The sequence below is a fragment of the Perca flavescens genome, chromosome 18 (genome assembly GCF_004354835.1).
Source record: "Perca flavescens isolate YP-PL-M2 chromosome 18, PFLA_1.0, whole genome shotgun sequence".
NCBI classification, from domain to species: Eukaryota; Metazoa; Chordata; class Actinopteri; order Perciformes; family Percidae; genus Perca; species Perca flavescens.
Window position 1 is genome coordinate 24,331,858 of NC_041348.1, and position 26,660 is coordinate 24,358,517.

Consider the following 26,660-nt stretch of genomic DNA (forward strand, 5'->3'; position numbering starts at 1 on the left):
CTCCACATGTGGGAATATTTTGTCCGCAGGAGGTCTCCCTCACCACAAGCGGAGAAATGGTCGTGTGAATAAATCATTCAAATATTCTGACCTTTAGGCTATAAATCTAATCTTCATAGATCAGAAAGAGCAGCAATTTTTACGCCTTTGCTTCAGGTTTCTGAGGTGAAAAAAGCTAATGATTTAGGACAAATGTTCCATGCAGGCAGTTGTAGGGACTGCAGTAATACAGGATTAGGGTGGATTCTTGAAGGAAGTTTTTGTTGGATATCAGGTTCCTAACATCCCACAAGGCCTGTCATGCTCCAGCACCGAGAATGAGAGGGAAATGTGAAAATATTAGTCAGCAGGAGATCAGCGCAGCCTGCTGCAAGGAGGTTATCAGCTGTTTTTCAACATCAACACACCCACATACGACTGTTTTAGACATTAATGTTTGCTGATTGTCACATTAAAATATTCTTTAAAGTATTTTTAAGAGGATAAATGCTTTGCGTAAGCATAAAAAATGTACAAAATTTTACTATGAACTTCAAAATTGTCATTTTAGGGCACATTTTTGTCGAGTATGTTAATGTAAAGCAACAGTGTAAATCTAGAAGCAAACCTCAAAAATCTAATGGGAGGGGTTTGACATGTGTTTTGAATTAATGGTTACTCCTTTTCCCCTTACAGGGCAATGATAGCATTCTGCTCTGGAAGTACAGTAAGACACTTACAAAAACGAGTGTTAAAAAAGCTTTATTGAAGTTCGATGCAAGCCAGTCGCATCTCATTACAACACACAGCTTTACAAAAATAGTACGTTCCCCTTTTTGTAAGACGTTTTTGATGTAATATAAAAGGTTATTATGTATGTATCATAAAACCTAAAATCTCTTACTGTATTAACATAACATTATTCTGCTATCACAAGTGTTAATAGTGTGGTGTTTTATAGTTTATTATTTCAAACAAAACATTGTTATTCATTTATGTGGTAAATGAGTGTCATGACTTTCCTAGCCTTCATACCTCTTACAATGAATAGTTCAACAATTTGCGAAATATGCTTATTTGCTTTCTTTCCATGAGCTAGATAAGAAGATTAATACCACTTTTATAAGGTAGAGTGGTATCCATCTTCTCAAGGAACTGAAAGCGCCCGAGCGTATTTCCCAAAATGGTTTCACAATCGTGTCAACGGGAATCAATGGGAGAGTTACTTTCTTCACTCTTACAGCAACAACAGAAGCAAATGTTGCAAACAATGTAAAACGAAGGTCATCAGAGCACAAATTCAAAGGCCATTCATTTAAACCCTTATCATAAAAGGACAGCTTTGCCCAGAAGATGAAAGAAATGTCTTCAGAGTACCTGCTCTGAAATGTCTGTAGAAGTTTTCACACTTTAAGAACCAATAAAAGGATGAAAAGGAATGTGGCAATGTGTACATAATGTAACAAACAAAGAGATATATTTTCTGTGCCCATATAGTAGTGCATGGGAATGTAAAGCTTTGAGTAGTCTGGATGGGAAAACACCAATATTTTAGTCAAAATCTGTGGTTCACAGCTCTCCTATTTATTATGCCCCAAGAGACTTTGGTGGCTTAACAACAACCTCAAATATTTTCATCGCTTCCAGTACATTCAACTAGGCAAGACTTCAATAATACATGTGTTATTTTATTCCTTTTAATCTCATCATCTAAGTTTCAATTCTGGTAAACTCTCATACTATGTCATCATATATGGACGAAGCTTGTTGTCTTTTGGTATTCTTTGGCTTTTGTTTACAAGGAAACACTCATCAAAAGTAGTAATGAGACACGTGTCGTGGCAGTTTTCTCCAACATGTTCATATTCTGTCCAAACACAGTCCATTTCTGGCCTTCTTCTTTCTCACTTTTCAACAACAGTTCAATTCTGTTTTCTATTTTCTCGACCTTCCTCTTGGTTCATTTCATTTCATTTCAAAGCGCCATCTTGAATTTGATTTGTCGCATTTGTTTATTAAGTTCTTGATCGTCTTGCATAATCCCATAGAAATAGATGATTGCGTCTCCAGTCACAATGGATGATATTCCTTCATCTATCTATCAATAATTCTTCTTTGTACCGGTCAAATCACCTCTGAATCCACGTCTTCGTCCATCTTTCTACTGTCTCTTAGGCAGCAGGAGTCACGGTCCACTGCTGGGTGTTGATTCGGACATGGGGGTATGGCAAACCTGGAGGTCCAGGGGTTCCAGGTGGTCCAGCTGGCCCTACTGGCCCTGGTTTCCCCCTTGGCCCAATAATGCCTGGTAATCCTGCCTGACCCTGGATCCCTGGAGCACCTGTGGCTCCTGGGGGGCCTTGCATACCTGAGGGGCCAAGGTCACCTTTCTGGCCTTTCTCACCAGCTGGTCCTGGCAGGCCAAGAGACCCTTTAGCTCCTTTGATTCCTACTGCCCCCCTATTGCCACTGGGGCCCGATTCACCTGGTGCTCCTTTGGGCCCAGGAGAACCCTTCTCTCCGGCCGTTCCACGGACTCCTATAGGGCCTCGGTCCCCTTTGCTTCCGGTCAGTCCCATGGGTCCTTTTGAGCCGGTCTCACCACGGTTCCCTTTGGGCCCTGGTACTCCAGGAGCACCTATTAAGGATGACGGTGAAGTTAAGTTAAAAAATAAAGTGCATATTGCATATATGGCAACATCTACTGTACCTTTTAGTATAGTGAAGTTCTTTATGAGCTGGATATGGTGAACATCCACAAGCTTCATCTCCTCCATCACCATGGACAGGTTCCTGACGTCCACGTCCAGTCGGACATTCAGCAACATGTTTTGCTGTCTCAGTGTGTCAGCCAAGTGGAGGAGTAGCAAGACCGTGTTGTTCAGGTTCTGCACATACAGTATGAGGAGGAGGATGTGAAGATAAAGATAAGAAGCAAAATGAGAAAATCCGTAGGAACACAAAGACAAAGAACCGGCAGAGTAGATGAATGACAAAGGGAAGGAGAAATCTGCTAAAATAAAGTACGAAAAATTTCATCGGCAGACTGGGCTAAATGTCAAAAATTACAAATCATCTTAGCTAACATTTAAGCTAAGTGATATGTCATCACTGTCAATAATATCAAGAAAAAGTGCATGAGCATTTTTAACGAACAAATCAAAGATACTTGCTAGCTATAGCTATCTTTTTATTATTTTGTCCTGAAGTATCAGAGCTCCAGCTGCACATGGGTCATCAGACACAACTTTACATTTAAGGAGCTCACACACATTAGAAGTTTATCCATGGTAAGGTCCCCTGGCTCTATAAAAAAAATACTTTTCAAGTATGGTACTATATGGTTTACTATAAAACATTTAAACATATAATCTCGCACTGTGCAGGACTACAGGTCTTACCTGCATTCTTTGTGTGTATTTGTCGATGGATACATAAGTAAGAGGAAAGAGATCTTTTGTGTTTACTACCTGTAGGTCTTCAGTGTGTCTGCCCATGCGACTCTGGCAGGACGAGCTCTCGATGTTGATGTACTTGTACATGCTCTGGACATGGCTCACAGTGGCGTTGATGCTGGAGGAGATTGTGTCGATCTCCATCGAGATGGAGTTCAGACGACCATCCAATGCAGAGAAACGCTCACCTGTCCGGTTCTCATAGTACCTAAAAAGGGACGGTTGAGGATGGTAACAGTGTCTGTTTTTACTTTTCCTGAATGATAATGCTCTGTCTTTCTATGCCTGCATGTCAAGTGTGTGTGTGTGTGTGTGTGTGTGTGTGTGTGTGTGTGTGTGTGTGTGTGTTTATTAACATATTATATATTGATTGTGTTGTGGGGACATCTGTTCACAATGTCACATGTGGGGACTCAACTCCCATCGGAAAAAAAAACTCTGGTCCCCACATGGTTAATCATTAGGGGTGCACGATTCAGAAAATGTCACGATTTGAGTCAATATCGATTTTTAGGCTCAAGATTCGATTTTCGATTCAAAAACGATTCTCGATTTAAAAAAAAGATTCACAGTATGTAAATGTTACTTTTCCCATGTGATTGCAGTAGACATACAATTTAAAAGAAACACAACACATTAAATGTAGTTTGTTATTACTTTATATGTCTTCATACAAAAATAAAAACATTTGCAACTAAAAACTGCAAAGTGCCAAGCTTTGGCCAGCTTTCAAATACATTTCATTCAAGTATAAAATAAAACTGTTAAATAAAAAGAGCTTTTCGTTCAGAGTTCGGTGGGAGTTTAGAGCATTGAAAGAGTGCGTTGGTTGACTGGCATGTTAGGTACTTTAAGTTGTTGTTCGTCCACATCTTTAATGTTAATCTCTGGGTGATGGCGTACCATGTGAATTCTCAAGTTTCCAAAATACTTAACTTTCTCTTTGCAAAGAGTGCATATAGCATGATTCCTATCAACTTCTGTCTTCCCCTCAAGGTTATAAAAGCCGAAATGTGCCCAAACTCTTGCCTTCAATGAGGATGGAACGGGTTGAATAATTCCTTCTGTGAGGTTTGCGGTTGTTTGCGCCGACTAAACTACTTCTGCTGCACTCGTTCTTCTTTTGATTATGACAAGAGTGCCCAGGCGTCAGTGTGAATTCGACGCAGTGCCATCTATGGGAATGGCGAGCTAAACTAATTTCAGGACAGTGGTATACACACCATTACAAAACGAAAAAAAAAAGAAAAAAAAAAAAAAAAGAAAGAAATATTAATCGATTTTTGGAATTCTATAAATCGATTTTGAAACGGTATAGCTAGAATCGCGATACGTATCTGAATCGATTTTTTTGCAGACACCTATTAATCATTACTTAAGAGGTGACTTTAAGGTTAAAGTTATAATTTGACTTAGGATAAGGTGAAGGTAATGGTAGGGATCAGGCATGAAATGGTAAGGCTGTTTTATTCTTCTGCGTCAACTCCACGCTGTAGCTACGCCGTCGCTCCTACGGAGTCATGACCCTTTCAGAGTTCTGCGTCGGGGTTGCTTTGCATTGCGGTGCATTTCACCACCATAACGCTAGGGGGTGATAAGTCTGAAGTTATTTGCGAGGTGTCTGCCAGCCAGTTTATGTTATGTTAGCAAGCAAACTTTAGTACAACTGCCCACAAAGTACTGCTTGCTGGCGAAGTGGTATTTTCAAAACGTTACTGACATATAGACACTTTACAAACGTATAACCCCGTCATTGTAACCAAAATATGTTTGAGTTTATTTGCAAAGCTTATGTCAGTGAACTAGCATGTTGCTACTCCCCACAGTAGGCTGCTTGAAACACAGACTATCAACACACAGGACGAGTTGACCAATCACTGTCCTAGCGGTCTGCGTTGCCTTGACACAAAGTTAAAATTTTTGGAGGTGCACGTCAAGCTACGGCGGAGGGCTTGGAGAGGAGTCTGCAGGGGTACGCCGTTGATTCGACGCAGAAGCATAAAACAGCCTTTACGGTTCACTAACATAATGTCCTCTCGCATGTTGTAGTAGTAGTACACGTGTGTTACCTGGAATGGTAGTGAAGGTCATGCATGTTCTCCTCGTGTTCATCCATGAAAGACGTCACATTGTCAAGCTGCATCTGCAGGTTCATCACCTGGAGGAAATACAGACATATGTTATATTTTTTTGTACTTGCGAGGACCCTCATTGACAAACCATAAATTCTCATATAAAGGTCGGTCATTAACAGTGTTGGGGGTAATGCGTCACAAAGATTACATTTGTCAGTAACGCAGTAATGTATTAGTAAAGTAAGGCATTACTTAAAAAAAAGTAACTTATGTGTAATCCATTAATGAGTAATTGAGTAACTACCCCAACACTGGTCATTAATAAAGGCCGAGTAACAAAATCTTTGAGGCAAGTAAACTTACCTGAAGCCTACAACAACAGCACAGTACAACAGTCATGTTATACTAACCACTTTGCTGTTCTAAGTTTATATTTTTAATAGAAATACCTCTTTGATAAACCTTTCAATTGGTCATCATTTATACTTGATTTGTTTTTACATTAAAAGCCTACCAATCACAGCTGTTCTGTTTCCTAAAGTAATGCACACACACACACACCTGCTGGGTGAGGTCGTAGTACACCTCAGTGGACATGGTGATTCTCTGGTGATCTGCTACGATGTTGTTTTGGAGGACGCGCATGGTTTGCGTGGTGCTGCTGGTGTTGGACTTGATGGTGCTTAGAACTCGGCTGTAGTCCTGCCAGTCAGTGGTCAACTTCTGGAGGACCAGAGTCTCCTCATCTGCTTTCCTCTGCAGGGCATCGATCCACATTGTACTGGAGAGCACAGGAGAACAAAGAAGACGTGAGGTGCAGTGTTCGCATTATTTAGCTTTTTACTTACTATGGAAGCAGCCCAAACTAAATGATGAGTAGATATTTGAATAAACCACTACTAAATATATCTACCTTAATGAAGGAAAAACACATTTTCCTTGTTAATAAATCATGTGCATGTTACAAGACATATCACCCCATTGATATGTATAGTAGTATTTCAAAACAACTAAAAAAACAATGGATGATAAACTCCATTCTACTACATTCTACAGTAGGTTTAAGCATTAGCATTATGTGGCCCAGCCATGCCCTTTTGAAATCCAGTTGTTATTCTTAATGTCCTTGGCCTTCATAAATAATGATTTGCTTGTCAGAAAATTGCAGTTGCAGCTTTGACTCTGGCTTCTTGCCTGCTGTCAGCCACTGATTTTAACTTCTCACTTGGCCAGTTCACTAAAAGGTCATCACAACACCTGAACACGTAGCTACCAGACGTGATAATAATGTACTGTACCATCGGGTTCATAAAATCATATGAATACTAGTAGTAGTAGTAGTAGTGTTCATTTTGTTAAGGAAAATTGTGGGGAAATATATTAGTTTTTCATGACGAAGACGAGAAGTTAAAAAAAGGAATTTCGCTGACAAAAAAGGTGACTGAAAGGGAATTTTAAAATAAAATCTAGAATAAAATCGTATTCATTTTTGTAGAAACAATCGAGCAGAAGAATTTATGTGTCACATATCGATATCTGGGTTTAGAGTATTTGGCCATCTCTCTCTTCTCTACATCTCTTCATTCACCTGAGTGCCACCGTCGTGTTGACCTGCTGCGCTGTAGCTTTGATGTTGTACTGATCCTCTGCCAGCGTCTTCATTTTCTCCTCAGTTTCTTCGATCACCTCCTTCCAGCCTTCCACCCGATCCAGGTATCTTTCCAGCGACTGGTTGAGAAGTTTGATCGACATGAGGTGGTTTTGCATGTCGCGTGTCAGCCGGTTGCTGGTGGTCTTTAGTGTGGTCTGGGTCTGGGAGGCCTGGTCAAGGACCTGGAGGGGGACCGGGATCAAAGAGGCAGACTTAGTTATCAAAACTTTTTGTAAACATAGGCTGTACCCAGGTTTAAAAAGCAAAGAATGTGAGGATTTGCTACTTTTCTTCGTTTTATAACTTAAAGTGCTCATATTATGCTTTTTGGCGTTTTCCCTTTCCTTCCTTAGATGTAATAGGCTTCCAAAGTGAATAAGCCCAAAATCCACCCCAAACTTACCATCTGCATCAGAAAACACTGTTCACAAACTGCTCCAAAATGCTCTATTATAGTCCAGCCTTTACTTCCGTGACGAACGTGCGTCACTTTGTAACACATGTTATAATGTTATAATGCTCACCTAGCTGCTAGCGTGGCACGTCCTCATACTCTGCAACTGACTAGCTTGTATTGCTGATCTTGGTACTGCGCATGTGTGACTCCCAACAAAGATGGAACAGAAGTGAGATGCCTCACTCTGTAGCTAAAACAGAGAGCTCAACACAGGGTGAAAAGAGGAGCTGCAGCAATGTGTAGTACAACAAAAATATGGTGTTTTTTGAAAATTAAACCATGTAAACTTATTCTGATATAACCTCTAAATACAATTATGAACCTGAAAATGAGCATAATATGAGCACTTTAACAAATTAAATGTCTTTGGGTTTTAAGCTTTTGGTTGAACACAACAAGCGACTGTCACCATAAAGTACCTGCTCCTGTCCCAGTATCATTCTCTGGATGTCTTCAAACTCCCTCTTTAGCCTGCTGATCTCCTCGCTGTACAGAGTCACATCCAGACAGGCTGAACAGTTAGAGGTGGAGCTCAGACCTGAGAGACGGAGTCAGTGAAAGGAAAGGAGAGTAGATGAGAGACAGTAAGGCAGATGGATGAAAGTTCTAGATGTATGTATATCATATACGAGCTTCTGGTAACCATATGTGTGAGAGAGAAAAAGATCTTTTGAACTCCCCTGACATCACACTGAATCATCTGTACTACTTTACACTTCATGAATGACCTTATGCAGGGTCTGTGTAGTTGAAAAAACAATCAGACCACAAGGTCCATTTAGTGGCTGTTCAGGTTCATATGATTTTCCTCAGCAGATGGGAAGTTACTAAATGTCACCAAATGTAATTTTAACTTTACCAAACAGCTACTAAATGAACATTGTTGTGAGATCTGTGGTGGAATTTCCAGAAACACCATGTTGTAGTATGATGAGACTAAGGGAAAGCTTAGACAACATCAGGTCAATCATAGGTCACAGGTCAGGGGACGAGAATATGCGGCCAGTCTCTAATAACCAAACCTGTTCATGTATAATTATGTTCGTCTCTACAGATTCAGGGAATCAAGGCAGCTGCATGATAAGGGAATGTTTTATCTCAGGGCTGTCTCCTTTTGGAGATTGGTGGGCCAGTCACACTTTAGCATACTTCCCAGAGAAAGAGAGAGAAAGAGAGAGAGAGGCTGAACTATAGGCTTTAGCATCTGTGTTTGGGCGCCTGCAATGTTTACCTTAAAGGTTCAGCTAAACATAACGCCTCCAGCATGAGTTTAAATACACCTTCAGGAAGACAGGAACTTCAGAGAGTTGGGACAGCACTGCACGATACCACATCGTGGTTAAACTGTATACTGCCTGCTTAAACGTCTCCACGATTGAGTGTTCATTAAATGCTCCTGTGTAATTCAAAGACATCAAAGTCTCCTGACATTCTTCACGTATGTGAAATGAGTTGTGCTACTCGTTAACAAGATTGATTACTGTATGTAAAATCTCTTTCTAAGCCAACAGGAACAAGAAGGCCTTAAAGTGCTCAGAAAAAAACTGGTGAAGAGGGCTAGCTCTGTACTGGTCTGCCCTCTGGATATTATAGAGGAAGGGGGGGGTGTTAGCCAAGCTGGCATCAATCACAGGCAACACCTCTCACCCCCGGCACGAGACCGTGAGTTCCCTGAGCAGCTCCTTCAGCAGCAGACTGCTGCACCCTCAGTGCAAGAGGGAGCGCTACCGCAGGGCCTTCATTCCAGCAGTAGTCAGACTCTTTAATACAACATTATAATGTAGCGCTGCTGGTTGTTTCTGCAACATGAGCGATCACTTGACAATATTTTGAAGTATGCATGTACATTTTTTCATTAGTCTGTGTCACCTCCTACTATGCAATTTGCCATTTCTATTCATCCGCACCTTATCTCATCTGTAAATCTGTATATATGTTTTACCAGTCTGTATATAATAAGGGTGTTTATAGTCCTACATATTACTATTACTATTATTACTCAATTTTTAATAATAATTTTTGTATATTTTTCCAACATCTATTGAATGTGTATTTATCTTATTCTGATGTGTGTGTGCATTTTTTTTACTTTTTGAGCTGCTGTAAAAAGGGAATTCAATAAAGTCTATCTTATCTTATCTTAAAATGGAAACTTGAACATCTATGTTTCAATGACAATTGAAAGAGTAACATACACTAGAGTAGTAGTAGTAGTAGTAGTAGTAGTAAAAAGATCCAGAGTAGCTACTAAAAGGAACCTGTGGTGAGCTGGTTTTGTCGAAGTCATGAATGAACCTCTCAACAATGGACAATCTCAAACATCTACACAAATAATACATTTTTATAGTGCCAGAAAACAGTAATTTTAGGCCCTTTTAGTGCTGTAAATTAAACGATTTAGGAAACTTCTTAACTACTTCTGCATAAAAGTATTTCCATTGCTATTGTTTTCCCATAACATGGGTCAATGAGGTCTCTCTGACTCAAAAAAATGACCATTTGCGGACGCCTGGTTAGCTCACCTGGTAGAGCGGTCGCCCATAAATAGATGTTTACTCCTCGACGCAGAGGCCGCGGATTTGACTCCGATCTGCAGCCCTTTGCTGCATGTTATTGTCCCTCTCTCTCCCCTTTCAAGTCTAAGCTGTCCTATAAAAATAAAGGCCTAAAATGCCAAAAAAAGACCATTTGTGAGTAATTGTAGCTACTTCACCTTCTATTCTTTGCTGAACCCGCGTTATCGTGTTGTGGTAGACCGACTCCTCCTCAGACAGGTTGTCAACCTTCCTGAACACTGGAGACACAGCAACGTTGATTAAGTTAAGATGTTAAAAAAAAAGGTTTAAGGGTTATAAAATGTCATACTATCATTCCTGAGTTCAGGAATTACATTTCAGTGAAGAAACATGGTATTATGAAAGTCAGTGCAATTTAAGCCCTGACAACAAAACACGGGAAATTTTCATTAGCTAACAAATGTAACCAAAACACTGATTAATGATGGTTTAGCCAGCTGGCCACGTCATGCTCTCCCAACATATTTCCCAAGAGAGCAACAACAATTTAGCGAGCATGAGGTTCTGTGTGTGTAGTGTGCATTTGTGAGAGTGCAAGTTTGTATTATGTGCATTTTCTTTCTTCCGCACATCCTAAGCCCTGACTCAGGGGATTAATGCATGTCTGTTTCATAGTGTTTGCATATATAAATGCTTCCACATGCATGCACATACCACCTGCTCTACTGTATTAGCTGCTGTGACAGTGATGCTGAACATGGCTCGGGGCTTTTGGTAAACTCTGTGCAACAATGCTTAAGCAGTATTCTTATAGTTTGTGTGTAAATCAACCACTACAGATTTCAACACATGCATTACCAGCAGTATTTGTTTTTTTAATGCTTTGGATGTTATGACTTCGCAAAATGCATTTTTACTCCAAACTCTTCATTTTTTCCATGAAGCAAGTTAGTTTGTTACTTAACTTATTTTTGCTGAAGAATGTCTATTTTTTTTTTTTTTTTTTATAAAACAGATGTTCAGCAGGGAACATAAAATCAAAGGTTATTTTTTTCTGTTTTTCCTTGTCCTCATGCACAGTTGGGAGTTGCAGCCAAGTGAAATATCTTCTGTTTATACTTAAGTTTCCAGGGCTTTGGTGTTGTACAGCTGCACTGAAAGTTTACACAAACAATGTGAGTTCTGTTTCTGTTTGTAAAGCAGTGATTTTATATAGGTGGTGCACATGTTATACGTGTGTTGGCATTAGTATTGTGTAAATGTTGATTAAATTGTCTTTGCTGATGCTCAATATACTATATAAAAATGTTGACATTTACAAATTGATAATTATGTTTCCCCAAAATATTGATCTTGTCCCCAGGAAGCTGAAATGCTCCATTAAAATTCAGGAGGACACTCCATCTTTGTGCAGACATTTCACTTGTAAGCGAAACATGTCATATCATTATAATGTTAAACATTTACCTGCTAGCATTTAACAGCTGGTATTACTTAAACTCTTCTACCCTCACTATGGATGTACTCAATATTATTGGGAGTATAACTAACAAAAAATGGAGTTTAAATGTATTTATGTGCAGTACACATATACACACATTTTCTTTCTCTCACGCTTTGACATCCAAACACACATTCACCAGTGTAATATAGGGAGATCTATTTGGGGGATGGGTGTCACCAGTAGTCCTGTTCTTTTTTTCTTTTTTCTTTAGTGAGCTATTTATTTTTATTTAAGTTGTGGGATTTTACATCACTCTCACCACGCCTCACTCTCTCTCTACTCTTTAGATCCCCGAACGGTAGTAAAAGATAAAGATTTACGGCTTTCAAACCCAATAAAATGTGATGTGAAAAGCGTCTGTTGGTGCTGAGCAGCTGTCAGGTAAAACATGGCACACGGGGCCCAGGACCACATTCATTTGATCTATGGGAGTTACCGCAAATGGGCTGTGTTTTATTAAGACCCACACATTCATAGAAAAGTATGATCTTTTTCCCATGACAAGCCTACTTCTCAATGGAGATTGTCAGCATTAATTGGTAGAATAATCTAATTAAACACAGGGTTGTTGACTGCGTCCAACCTTAGAGATCAGTGTATCTGTGGGGGAGTCAGGGAGATAATATCTGGGGGAGTTTAGAGACTTAGAGACTTTTACTTCACAGGATTCATTGATTTTAACCTGATTGTTAAAACAAATTAAAAAATTTAAAAAAAACTCACCAAGGGAAGCCAGCACTGCCACAGTAATGATGAGGAATGCAACAAATCCATAGAGGACTTTGACAGCCAGCTGGAGAGAGTGGCTCTGCTGACACCTCATACAGCCACCTCTGCTACGACCTGGAAGAACAAGAATTAAATATACACAGAAATTAAAACGATCCGAATATGATAAGTATGTGCGCCTACATTTGACTTGATGTGATTATTCAACTTTGTTGAAATATGAGTTATGAGTTTTTGCTGATGATATAAATATATTACAATGTAATAACAATACATGTGCTTAAGTATCAGACGTAAAAGTATAAGTACTCATTATAGGAGAATGGCCCTGTTTAGAATGTTATGTAACATTATTATTAGGGCTGGAAGTACTGATTATTTCCATTATTTATTAATCTGCCAATTATTATCTTGATTGACCAAATTAATGGTTTGATCTATATAATGTCATCACAATTTCCCAAAGCTCAAGTTGACATTTTCAAATTACTTATTTTGGCCAACTTACAGCTCAAAACCAAAAGTTATTTAGTTTACTATCATAGAATACTGAGCAAATGCATTTGTTCCTTAAACATTATTAATCTATTATTACAATTGTTGCTCCTTTTCATACTATAATGTATATCTGATCATTTTCACTGATAGCAGCATTTTAATGATGTATGGCTGAAGTGGAGCTAATTTTAACAGCTTTAGTAGTACTTTAATCTCTAATGATGCAACATATTTTATCAGATGTTTTGTTAGAAAAATCTGAATCTGAGAAATTGTAACTTTAGCTATTAAATCAATAAATGTAGTTGAGTAATTATTTCCTTCTGAAATGTATTGGTGTGTTGTCATTGCAGTCACACTCAGGCATTTATACACAAATAATGCATACACATGGCTGTGTGTGTGTGTGTGTGTGTGTGTGTGTGTGTGTGTGTGTGTGTGTGTGTGTGTGTGTGTGTGTGTGTGTGTGTGTGTGTGTGTGTCCTTAACCTCTAAATGAAGGCATTTCCTCCTCTCCAGTGAAATCCTCCTCTGAAAAACAAGGAAAACAATTCATACATGATCATTTGAAAACACGATGTTCTACTACTGACCAAATATTCATGGAATATAAAAACGTTAATATTTTTTTGGAAATACCTAAAAGGGAGTCACATTATTCACTCAGCAGCACAGTTCTTGTAAAGAATGCAAACAAAATGTCCCAAAATTATTTTAAAGTGCTCATATTATGCTTTTTGGCTTTTCCCCTTTCCTTTATTGTTATATATCTTTTTGTGCACGTTATAGGTTTACAAAGTGAAAAAGCCCAAAGTCCACCCCAAAGGGACTTACCATCTCCAACAGAAAACACTGTTCACAAACTGCTCCAAACAGCTCTATTGTAGTCCAGCCTTTACTTCCGTGACAAACGTGCATCACTTTGTAACACACGTTATGTTCGCCTAGCTGCTAGCGTGGTACTCCCTCATACTCTGCAACTGACTAGCTAGCAGTACTTACTGCGCATGTGCGACTCCCAACAAAGATGGAACAGAAGTGAGATGCCTCACTCTGTAGCTAAATCAGAGAGCTCAACACACAGGGTGAAAAGAGGAGCTGAAGCAATGTGCAGTACAACAAATATATGGTGTTTTCTGAAAATTAAACCACATAAACCTATTCTGGTACAACCTCTAAATACAATTATGAACCTGAAAATGAGCATAATATGAGCACTTTAACATATAATGGAAAAAGCATGCCTAAACCTCATTTACTTTTCTCTGAAACTTATCAAGATGAATCTTGCAAGATCAGGGAGGCAAACATTAACAAAAGATTGTGAAAATTCAAAAGTGTAACTTCTCACTTGACTGTACCACATTTATCATGTGGCTGATGATCACGTATGACAAACTTGTTGACATTTATGTTTCTTAGACAATAGAACTGTGATCATTACCTTTGAAAAGCTGGTTCTCGTATCCTCCATAGTTGTCTGCCAAATAAGAAAGAAACAGAGAAAAAATTAAAGGCATTTAACTGACTGAAACCAATTCTGCTGGAGCCACGAACAAGATGTATTGCTCCTGTCATTAATCATACAAACCTCACAATCTCCCACAGCCTCCCCCTGAAGTCTCTGCATTTTACTGAGCATATTCAGCATGAAGCTGCTATCCCAGCACAATAAAAAAGGAAGGTTTTTGTTCTGCTCAAATGTTTTCTCTGCTCACTCAGGAGGAATCAGCCCCACAGTGGTGGAAAGTATGAGAACAGTTGTTGGTTTTGTGTGCTGATTCTGGTGGGAGTATTGTGTGTCTGAGGAGGTTGTCATCACACACTCTTTGCTCAAAAGGACTGAAATAAGAAGCATGACGTCCACAGAATGTAACCAGAGGGCCTAATAAACCACACAAGGCCTAGAAGGATACATTCAACGTCATGTTTTCATAACTGTATGTAACAGTAATGGACTTTATGCAAGATGTCATTAACTGCACACCACCCAAACTGGTACCCAACTCCACACCTCAGGCACTTTGGGCCCTATCTTGCACCTGGCGCAGTGCAAAGCCCAACGCAAGTTTCTTTGCTGGTTTAACGCAGTTGTCAATTTCCCGTCCAGCGCCCACGTCGTTTGAATAGCAAATGCACCTACACCCATCTGTGCGCCCATGGGCGTGCTGGTCTTACAGGGAGGTGTGTTTAGGTGCATTCTTAGCGTATTGCTATCTTGAGCCAGCGGAAAATGATCACGACATTGACCAACCTGGTCTAAAGTCAATAGCGCAGCATTTCATTGTTATTTTAACAGCACATTAGTAAAATGCGCACAAACACTATGCTTGTTACACACACAGGGACACGCAGCAGCACACAAAAAGATTAAAAATATTACAATGTGAAATAGTATTATTGTTATGTTATTATGGTTACTGGCGCTTTCACTTCACGTACGAGCAGATCAGTTTCTTCTCCTGAAAATCTCTCATTCCTGCTTAGCAAATCCGCCATCATAATAGCAATACACCAAGGTACAAACGTGCCTGGCTTTTAAAGGGGTACAAATGCAGTTGCTTAGATTGTTAAAATAGGGCCCTTTATGTTAAGGAAGCAAAAACACTTGGAGCTGCAGGGGAGGCTGTTCCTGAAGGAAAAGAGCTGGGTAACACATTCATATAGACTCATAGACAGGAAAAAAAGAGGTTTGGCAGGTTGCAGTTGGACACTCTGCAATGGTGTTGACACTGCCAAAGGAGCTGGCCTTAAAGCAAACAATGTCAGACTGCGGAAACATCGCTGTATATGGTTGCACGTTACTGCCGACCTGTTTCTGAAAATGAGCACAGCTAAATGACTTTGCAATGGCGTTTCTGATCGTGAAAATGTGGAAAATGTGTTGACTGAGTCTAGACAGATGTGATGTAATCTAAAAGGAATATTCCACCAAAATCATCAAATAGTCAACAACTGTAAGCTTTAAGATGGCTCTGAAAGGTTTCAAGATTTCTCCTTGTTGTATATTAATGAGCTTCACGTTAGCTCAGGCAGAGAACTGACGCCATGCTTGGTATCAGCTGCTCATTCATCATTTCACTGATAACATCCAATAATAGTTACACTGTTAATACAGCAGCCTTTATAATCTACTACCTATTTTGGTGAAAATATGGCTAAATATTGGAAGATAGTAAGCATACGATGGTTTGAAAGGAACTGGGTCGCTGGTTTGGAATCCATTGTAGTCGTTCTGAATCCAAGCTGAATACCCCAGACCCCAGAGGCAGTGCTCAAAACACAGATTTTTGAAGAAAAGACTGCATCAGAAGGTGCGATACACAATGTAAGGGATACAAAGTGCTAATGAGCAGATGCATAAAGTGTGACTTGTGTTGTCTGTCACTCCCACTGTGCAACCTTAACTTCCCTCTAGTGTGTTTTTATGTAAGTGAAAAGTTGGTGTAACTGTAAGTGTGGATTTACTCGTTTACAGTTCATATTCAGTTGTAAAAGGATATTTTATTTTTCAGTTTTATTTCATTTCTCAAGCCAGTAAAAAAAAAAAATCATTTTTGAAACCAAAATGTTTGCTGTGGATCAATATCTGTGGTTAACCACATAATCAGTTCAAAATGAAGAGAAGCCTGGCCTCTCCTTTGGAGAGAACAAGAGAAAAAATGTCTGGGAAGTGAATAAAACCAGGAGGAGTTGCACACAATGTCTGATAAAGTGTCAAAGACATCATTTGTCATAAATAAAGATTTTTCAAAACATTTGTATTCATCATGTATTCCACACTTCTACACGACTGTTTTAGTGCAAATGTTTTACCTTAAACTGCATATTTGTAATCAAAGTTTACCTTCATTCAGTGTCTGTGAGAAGCAAATTACAGTCTGCACGTACTGTAGCATTATGGGATAGGTGGTGACACAAACAGGGATGTTATTTGAGAAATATGCTTCAACCAAACAAAGAAAAAGAAATGATAAAGCCCATGATGTAATCTTCTTTTAACTTTTTTTTTAGTAAAGTTTAGATAAGTATACAAATGCCACAATGACGTGAATGTTTATTTCATTCAGCGGTGGAACAGCTGAGGGGTCTGAGTCACAAAACACTGAGGCTGACATTATGATGGAGGGAGGAGAGCACAAAGTAGGAGAGGTGAAGGCAGCCATCTTCAAAGAACTAAAAGACTGGAATTAAGAAAGTACGTTAAAGATAGAAAGTGAGAAAGAATTGCATGTCCACGCAGAATATTTTAAAGTGAAAAATTCAGAAAACTCAGTCGTTGCTTTGGTGTTGCCAAAACATCTCATGATAGTTCACAAGTACAAGGGGAGGGCTTTGACTTTACTGTTGTGGTTCACAGTAGCTGTTTCAGCAGAAACAAATTCTGATAAACCAACTATACACTACCTGCTTAACAACAAACAGCAGAAATTTAGCAGCTAAAGAGAGTGAAGACCAACGCGCAGCCTGAATATTGGACTTTCGTTGGCCAGCTTGCCAGAAGCATGACAAAATGAATGCTAATGTTGATCCGTGTCTCCTGGAATGGTATCAACTTTATAAGATGATTGAAAATGTGTTTACGGCTTGTTCTGCTCAACCCAAGTGGCCAAAAAAGTTAACTACTTTCAATTTTGGAACACAGATATCATTATTCTGTGTTCCAGTGGAGAGTTTCCATGTCCCATATGGTGTAAATCCTGTTTCAGATACTTTCCCACCCTCATTTAAATACAGTTCTGGGGGGAAAACTGAATTCCTGTCATTTTTGGACTTCTGTGGCATAAAAATGGTTGGATTCAAAGGTTTGAATGTCAGCACATTATTCGCTATTGGAAGCTGAAATTCCAAAATATCCTCATCAGTATCCACCCTCAAATATCTGGCTGCTCCTCGTTTATGTTTCTCTTCCTTTACCTCCCTACTTCTCCTTTTCTGTCTCTCCTCATGTTTCCCCTGCTCTCTGTGGAAAGAACCCTCATGTCTGTCTCGTTAGTGAGGAAGTGGACCTGTCCAACACTCACAGAGCAGAACTGATCTGATCTGACAGCAGCAGAACAACGGCCAGGTCACACCTATACAGTCAGGCAATGGCAACACCGAACTACTAAATCAGTGGGCATACTCTTTCTTTGTCAAATTTACACTTCAATTTGATTATGTTTCAACGTTTCAAGTGAGTTGTACTTCATCACCAACCTCATTGGTCAGGAATTTGGCGCAGCAAAGCACAAACACGGAGCATCTGCCCTTCATGACTTCATGACGTGTTTAACAGATAACACACTTTACTTTCCTGAGTGGGATCAGACAATTCAAAACCACCATCAACAAGTTCCAACTGGTTTGGATTTGTGTGTTCTTTTTTGCTAAACAATCTGCATCAAGGGACAGTTTTTTTCTTTTAATCTGTGCCTTTATTCCTGAGGATTACTGGATCATTTTACCTCTTTGGGGCTCTAAAATTATTGAAATATAAAGGGGCATTCTGAGAAGTAGCAGAAGACATATGCAATAAGTCACAAATACACCAACCTATGTACCTACTTTTGTAGTAGTAGTAGTAGCAGTAGTAGTAGTAGTAGTAGTAGTAGGAACTACTGGGATGCACTACTTACAAACAACAGCAGCAATTCTGATGTCTTTTGGGACCAAATTATGCAGTAAAGAAACTTGAAAAGAATGTAATAGACAATAAAACATATTCTAACATTTAACCAGTAGAATGCACATCTGTGACAATAGAAAAGCTTTGTTCTTGACAAATTGAGAAATACAGTACATTCTACATTACAAACCTGTAATGCAACATAAATTATAATATGAAATGTTTGGATTATTTGCAGCAGTGAAAGACCAAGCTAGACATGTTTTGGCTGTTTATCCAGACAGTGAGGCAGACTGAGGATGGAAATGTTCGCAGCTTGAATACACTGCAGCAAGTATGCACTTGTGCTGTGACAAGAAGTAAATAATCAGTAGGGATGTGTGGAGTGGCTTGAAAAATGGGTTTTCAAGAGTTTTTTTTTCTCCAAAGGATGTAGTAATGAACAGTGGATAATTCAATAACAGTACATCAAGATCAGGAACATGGCCACATTTCCCAATTCTACCAAGAATACTAATAATATCATAAAGCTATTAAGTGCGGTTTTGACATCTGGTCCCTTGGTTTTGTAATTAACCTTAAAAGCAGCTCACCACTCTGCACTGGTCAAGGTCCCTGAACTGAAAATAACACTGCTGCTTGCCACAAAAATACTACAATACCATTATACGTAGTATTTGATGAAATAAGAACTACACTTCACAACCGTAAGTATGTTGACACCCTAACATTACACCCATATGTGATTGTTCGCCTTCCCCAAACTGTTGGCAAAAATCAGATAAAAGATCTTTACACTGTACTGATAGCTCCTAGCTTTTTAAAGTTAATAGAGCAACGTTTTGATCTAACTGGGATCTTTGTCAGGCATATAGTCAAATCGCCATTACAAAGTAGAACAATGTAGCTAAAAGAATTTGACAAACCTCAGAAAAAGAAAAAGAGAAAATAGTAATACATGATCTCTAAAAAAAGATAATCCCTACAAAATCCTCTCAAAAAATGCTTTCAAAGCAACATTATATTTTTAACCATTCAGGTAGGAGCTTTTTGTTGTGTCAGTCAGTATACTGTACTGCATATTGCTGGTTCAGATGGTGTACAGTGGACCAGCCACCACACCTATGAAAATATCAAGGCAACCAGCATAAAACAGCACACACAGGATATGAGAGGGACATGTTACAGGTTAGTTTACAGAGCTTTTCTAAACATTTCTGATTGTTTCTAATCAGTTCCATATGGATACATGTACAGGTGAATGTGGGTATCAATTACAGAATTATCCACAGGGTTAGGAGCAAGCGAAGGCAAGGCTAGAAACTTCATAAAGTATAGAGTATCAGGATGTTGTTCTTCACCCATATGGAGTCACTCAGCCCTTCTCCCTCCATTGTCTTCCGCCATTGGACCTTTGTGTTTGTGAGCGCAGCGCCAGGCCTGTAGTTGAGTCAGCTAACCATCAGCACCACTTCATCTGTGGTTCCTCTGTGGTGGTTCCTCTCAGGGGGTTTTTGGACTTTCCAAACCCCTTCCCCAGCCTGTCCCTCCCTTTATTCCCCTCTGGACTTTCCTTTCGCCAGGGGATTGTGCAAAATGTTATCCTTGGTGAGTAGCAAGGAACTTTGAATGTCCGTGCAAATAGAGATGCCCTCTCCATATAAAGATGCATATATATAACATGTCACGCAGTTCCATGTTCCTGTCATTAATTCATTTAAGTTCTTTTGACCAGAAAATTCCCCTCAAGAACCTCAGCAAGTCCCAGCTTTCAGTGAAACCAGGAGTCGCAAGATGGGCCCTGCTCCAGATCAGAGTGGCGGTCTGGACCACAACTCATAAAGCCAAATGAGTCCCTTTCCAAATCTCTGTTGACATCCAAGCCATTAAGGTGCCCCCTGAATGGAATGTGTGGTCTCCTCTCAAAACTATAAACACCTGGTATGTGTTGCTGCAGATTGAAAATCTGAAATTATGGACAAGCTATTACAAGAAATTGTTCTTTTTCTGTGGTTTGGCAGTGAAACGGGAGATTTTCACAATCCCATAAATTTATCGTGTTTTCTCAGGACCAAAACCATCTTGGACCGCCAGGCTGAGGCACAAAGACAAGCCTGGTTAGGTTTACAGGGCTTCGAGGACAAAGGGCGTGTACAATATTCTCTAACGCCTCTAACTATTTTTTACTAGCACGGTCAGACTAAATGACCAAATAGCGTTGGTTAAGTTATGTTCACTCTAAACTGCGTGAATACATCTCACTCTGAAACACCCACATTTCTCTATGTATGCAGACATATACTTTATAAAAAACAGTAATACCTACAGTACAGGCCAAAAGTTTGGACACACTTTCTCATTCAATGCGTTTCCTTTTTATTTTCATGACTATTTACATTGTAGATTCTCACTGAAGTCATCAAAACTATGAATGAACACATATGGAATTATGTACTTAACAAAAAAGTGTGAAATAACTGAAAACATGTCTTATATTTTAGATTTTTCAAAGTAGTGGCTACTTTTGGCAAATTTTTTTATTAATAAGGGAAAAACTTCCACTAATTAACCCTGACAAAGCACACCTGTGAAGTGAAAACCATTTCAGGTGACTACCTCATGAAGCTCATTAAGAGAACACCAAGGGTGGCTACTTTGAAGAATCTAAAATATAAGACATGTTTTCAGTTATTTCACACTTTTTTGTTAAGTACATAATCTCATATGTGTTCATTCAGTTTTGATGCCTTCATTGAGAATCTACAATGTAAATTGTCATGAAAATAAAGGAAACACAGTGAATGAGAAGGTGTGTCCAAACTTTTGGCCTGTACTCTATATGTTCAACAAATGGTCAGCTCAAATGATGGGTGCTACTGTAACTTCCTGTGTACATAGTTGATTGTATTTGATTTTTAAGTTTTCATGAAGCAACCTCATCCAGTTAGCCACTAATTTGAAACTAGCTACTAGTTAGGAAGAACTTTGAAAGGACTTTACACACAGTTGGATTTATGAATAACTACTACCAACCCAATAATGGGTTTGTGCGCGGGGGCATTGCTATGTTGAAACAGGAACACTGTTGACACCAAGTTAAAAGCAGAGAATTTTCTGAAAACCAAAAGTACACAGAACTATACATGGACAGGAGTTTCCACTTATCTTTTGCCTTATCGGTATAAAAGTTACATGTAAAAGTAAAGAAAAACTAGTAAAAAATAAACAGCTGCTATCACTAACCAAGCTAATAACATCACTACCTTCTTAATTAAGTATTGAGTTGCTGCACACTCAATAATGTTATGTGTATGCTGCTGGAGTTGGTGTAACAACAGGATAAAGTCCAGCAGAAACATTTCAGAAAGTGAATCCAAGCGAGCATAAATAAATAAATGAAAAAGTGCACACTGCATACAGAGAGAACAAGTCAATATGACATTCTCATTTTTCTCTTTTCAATTTGATTGTAAATTTATAACGCTGCCACAGCAAAAGTGGATTTGAAAACAAGAAAATCCGTCTCTTTGTGTACTGTACCTCCCTTTCTCTTCTCACTCTTTCCTTCTCCTTTGCCAGCCATACACCTGCCTCACCTCCTCTCACTTCCCCCCTCCTCTCCAGCCCTGTCAGGAATGTATGAGGCAGCATGTTTAGTTCTGGTCGGGCAGGGCTGGACCCGCTCTCAGCAAGACTGGAAACCACATCAACAGACCTCCTGTACTGTTTGGCTGAGGAGAGTACTGTATATGTTCTTCGGAGTTAATTTGCCGTAGCCTCGACTCGTAGTTTAAGGCAGCTTAAACTACGAGTCTCCTCAAGACTTGACAGGAGCCACAATTGAAGAGAAACAATGTGTCAACTGGAATTTTAGTTTGATATTATTTCCTGTAATTGGTCATGTAAAGTAAGTAAAATTCTACACACTCTTCAAAGTCTAAAAAACGGCACTAAAACCCCAAGAACCCACATCATATAAACAAATAAAAAAAAACATATTGAGCAACTGAATTATTAAATGCTGATAACTAGAGTATTAACCTGCACCTAAATACATGTATTTGCAACTTTCTACCACAGACGGAAATAAAACACTTACAACTACATTATTTTGTAAAAGCTAAGTAAAAGAAGAAACTATGTAAAAAATAATTCCTTAATTTCCAACAGAGGAAGTCATTTCAACCATCAAGTTTGCCGGCAGAATTGAGTCTATATCCACGACGACGTCCCATTTCCGGGATTGCTCAATTCCACCGGATGCATGTCTTTTCACCAATGTCCGTTTACTTCTGCTTTCTTTGTATTGGAATTTTGGGTTCCGCCATCCATTCCGACATACCCCCACTCCGACATTGACGTCTAATTGTCGGAGTGTCCGACTTAGGGTTAGGGGTTAGGGTTAGGGAATAGCAGCATGTCGGAATAGCGGCATGTCTGAATAGAAGCATGTCGTAGTGGCGGCATGTCGGACTGGCAGCATGTAACCTGGAATTTTAAACTCTGGTGGATTTCTGAGGACTATGGTTAACTTCTCCTCAGATCTCTGCAGGGTAAATCCAGACAGCTAGCTAGACTATCTGTCCGAGTTTTCTCTCGCACGAATAAAACAACTTTTGAATTACACGTTCCACCTAAACAAGTTCCTTCCCGAGGCTATTTTGCAGTGGCTCCGTGCGGAGCTTAGCGCCACCCATGACGATTGTGATTGAAAAATGCCAATAAACCAGAGCACGTTTTTCTCCCATCCCAGAATGCTGTGTGGACTAGCCAGACCCTCCTCCGCAGCGTGTGGAGGAAGGTCTGGCAAAGCAAAACTATTCAAACACAGCCTTCAGCTGACTTTTAAATTTTTCCAGCTGACTTGTAAAAGGGATCTTAAATATAAACTTGATGGGCACATACATGATATTGGGCTAAAAGGCAATAGCTGAAGCAACGTCCCGGGCAAAAGTAAGCATCTTTACCACTTGATGACCTATGTAGACGACATGTAAGAATCAGAAAGCAATTTATTGCCACAGTAGTTACCCTACGCTGAAGCTAACGCCAACTAAAGAAACAGCATTGTGTAATTGTATTGTATGTTTGTAACTCTTTTGCTGCTTCTTGGCCAGGACTCCCTTGAAAAAGAAGTTTTTAATCTCAATGGGATTTTCCTGGTTAAATAAAGGTTTAATAAAAAATAAAAATTTGTGCTTGTATTGCTGTGTAGGGCCAATTTGTCCAAGTATAATAAGGAAAAAATGTAAGATCAGATTGCCGATTCATTCTAACAATTTTCACATTTAACGTTACAAGAGAAATATGGCACTTAGGATGATGACTAAATGATCATGAGTAATGCTATCTCAAGTAACTATGGCTGGGGTTGCTGGAGTGTAGTTACAGTTGCTATATGATTGGATAATTGCTGTTTGGGTTTAGTGAAGGGTCAATTAAAATGGCACTCCACTGAAACACCATAACAACAAGATCCAAGAAACGACACACCAAGTTTAAAAAGGGAAAACAATACTGTTAGAATACAGGAGTAGATCCATGCCAATGACTGTCGGTAATGAATATGGCAACACTTCTTGATATCTTTTCAAGCTGCTACCCCACATGTGGGATTAATTTCTGCTACCTCTCTGTTTTCCCATCTTTCCCACTGTATCCCCCCATCTCTGCCAGCGTTTCACTTCTCATACTGTACGTCTGGGAACCATGTACGAGCCCCGGCCCTCTTCAAAGCCGGTGGCAGCTCTCCTTTCATGCCGTGTTGTGAAAAAGCTTGAATTCAGATGTTATGCTTTCACTCACCCTCTTTAAAAGGGGGATATTAAGTCAATCTGCGGCAGATTGGCAGGGCTAGAGAACAAATATATTTTATGAAACGGGACTGTGTGTGTGTGTGTGTGTGTGTGTGTGTGTGTGTGTGTGTGTGTGTGTGTGTGTGTGTGTGTGTATACGCACACACATAGAGATTTAAAGCTGACTGATCAAAGTCTCACATCCAAGAACAACAAACCGACACTTTCTCAGGATCCATACTGCCAAGATTCACAGCAGATGTGGTTACTAGTGCTCTGCGCAGGTGCCTGCTTGCATGCCACAATGACAGATGCTGTTCCCGTCTACATTTTCTTTGTAATTTTGGCAAATGCACCAGATACTGGTAAGAAATGTTTTTTTGTACGAATAGAGTAGGAAGATGGGATTTGTAGGTGCTCAGAGTTAACACAATATATCAGAAGTAATCAGTAAAAATATACTACCTTTCATGATTCCTTGTTCAAGAATCCTTTACAAACAACTTGTGGTCTAGTTTGCTGATGTACAACTTGATAGTGGTGATATTGCAGTCCTCTGTACGTTTCTCTTTCAAAAAGAAAGTGTCCAGGAACAACAACAAAAGGTAGTCTGCAACGTTGCCAGCAAACTCATTCGTGAAACGTTTTCCAGTTTTCCAAAGAAGGCCCAAAAGTCCAAAAATGTCTTACTTCCACATATTTGAAAATTGGTGAACAACAAGCAAACACTCCAAGATACAGCCACATTAAATCGTATTCCATATGGGCAAAAAATGCACCTCTGCAACCTAAAATACAGTCTGCTTTCTAGATTACTTCAAATATTCTTGCTCGTCTATCAGTGCTTTAGGTCAAAGCTCCTCTAAAGTTTTGAACATGTGTGTTTGCCTGCAGATTTCTGGCATCATACCTCTCCCATCCAGAGCCTGAGGAAACTAAACCTCCTCAGACAGAAACCATGTGCAACTTTAGAGAGGGAGGGAGGAAACGGAGCAAGAGGGGATGGAGAGAAAGAAGAAGGGTGGTAAGAAAGTGAGAGAGACATGGGAGGGGAACAAAGAAACTGGAAAATGAGGGAGGGACTGGAAAAGGGACAGGGTGAAAAAAGAGAAAAGGGAGGGAGAGGGAGGGACGGTCCGTGTGTTTTGTTGAAAGTCAGTTTTGTGGCCGAGGCTAATTGCTAACAAATGTTTGAACATTGTGGAGTGAGCACCTTGAATATCTGTGGCCTTGGCCTGCGAGATAGGAAAATAGTTTCTGTGAACAGACGCACACACACACACGCACACGCACACGCACACGCACAAGCACACGCACGCACACACACGCGCACACACACACACACACACACACACACACACACACACACACACACACACACACACACACACACACACACAAGCTCGCAGTCTTCACTGCTAACCTCGACTACCACTGTATAAGACTTAGCAGCAGGTGTAATATTCTCACCATCACACACATCCAGCTGATGAGGTCTGGCATTGTGATGTTTCAGCTCCTTCATTTCCTCTCCTGCACTCACTATGACACTTGAATATACAGTGTATATATATGTATTCATACTAATCCACAAAATGTAGATATATTTCTGCTGCTGGGTTTTTTCAGACTTAAGCAGTGGTGGAAGAAGTACTCAATTTAGGATACTTAAGTAAAAGTAGCAAAACCACTGTGTAGAAAGTAAGTAGAGGTAAAAATGTATTAGCATCAAATTGTACTTACTGTAAAGTACCCAAAAGCAAAAGGAGTCATTATGCAGAATGGCCCATTTCAAATAACATATTATATTATCGGATTGTAATCATCAATAGATTAATGTACGTACGTATCACTTTAATGTGGCAGCTGGTAAAGGTGGAGCTAATGTTACTTTATATACTGCCACTTCCAGCCCGACCAGGTCTTCATCAGGCAAATAGCCAACATGACAAAGGACAAGGTATACAGTCTACAAATGGTCAACAAATCAAGAAAAACTATTTAGATAAACACATTCCAGCCCCAAAGGAACATTCCTTTTAGTAAATATACTGTAGATTCTCTTCCCACGACATTTCAGTGCTGCCAATTGTTTGGCATTACATCTCCATCTCAACTGTAAACTGAGTGACTAATGCCCCCTTGATGATTGCTTCTACATCCCTGAATGGCTTTGATGCCACATCCCATCTTTCCCTTTACACGTTATTTGGACTTTGGATGCTACAGTTTGTAAAAATGAGGATCCCATGAGGCAATTTAATGACCAACATCAGCCAGCTGGACTTTGATCACGAAGCCACCATCCTTTGATCAGAACGTGAAGTTTCTTAATCAGCTCGGCTCATGCACATTCCAACACATTTCATACTCATGCATCCACACGATTTCCC

At 39.6% G+C, this 26,660-nt stretch overlaps 1 protein-coding gene across 1 annotated transcript; it reads right to left on the reverse strand.

Annotated features, from left to right (window-relative positions):
* Positions 1–725: 725 nt before the first annotated feature.
* scara3 (scavenger receptor class A, member 3) lies at positions 726–25,292 on the reverse strand. The gene is made up of 12 exons (XM_028605637.1): positions 24,733–25,292; positions 14,309–14,344; positions 13,354–13,395; positions 12,361–12,480; positions 10,331–10,411; positions 8,037–8,155; positions 7,098–7,342; positions 6,071–6,290; positions 5,504–5,592; positions 3,450–3,642; positions 2,690–2,867; positions 726–2,617 (listed from the first exon to the last, which is right to left on the reverse strand). Exons 1-12 carry the CDS (start codon positions 24,737–24,739, stop codon positions 2,151–2,153), a joined length of 1,797 nt encoding a protein of 598 aa, XP_028461438.1. The 5' UTR covers positions 24,740–25,292; the 3' UTR covers positions 726–2,150.
* Between the last annotated feature and the right edge of the window lie 1,368 nt (positions 25,293–26,660).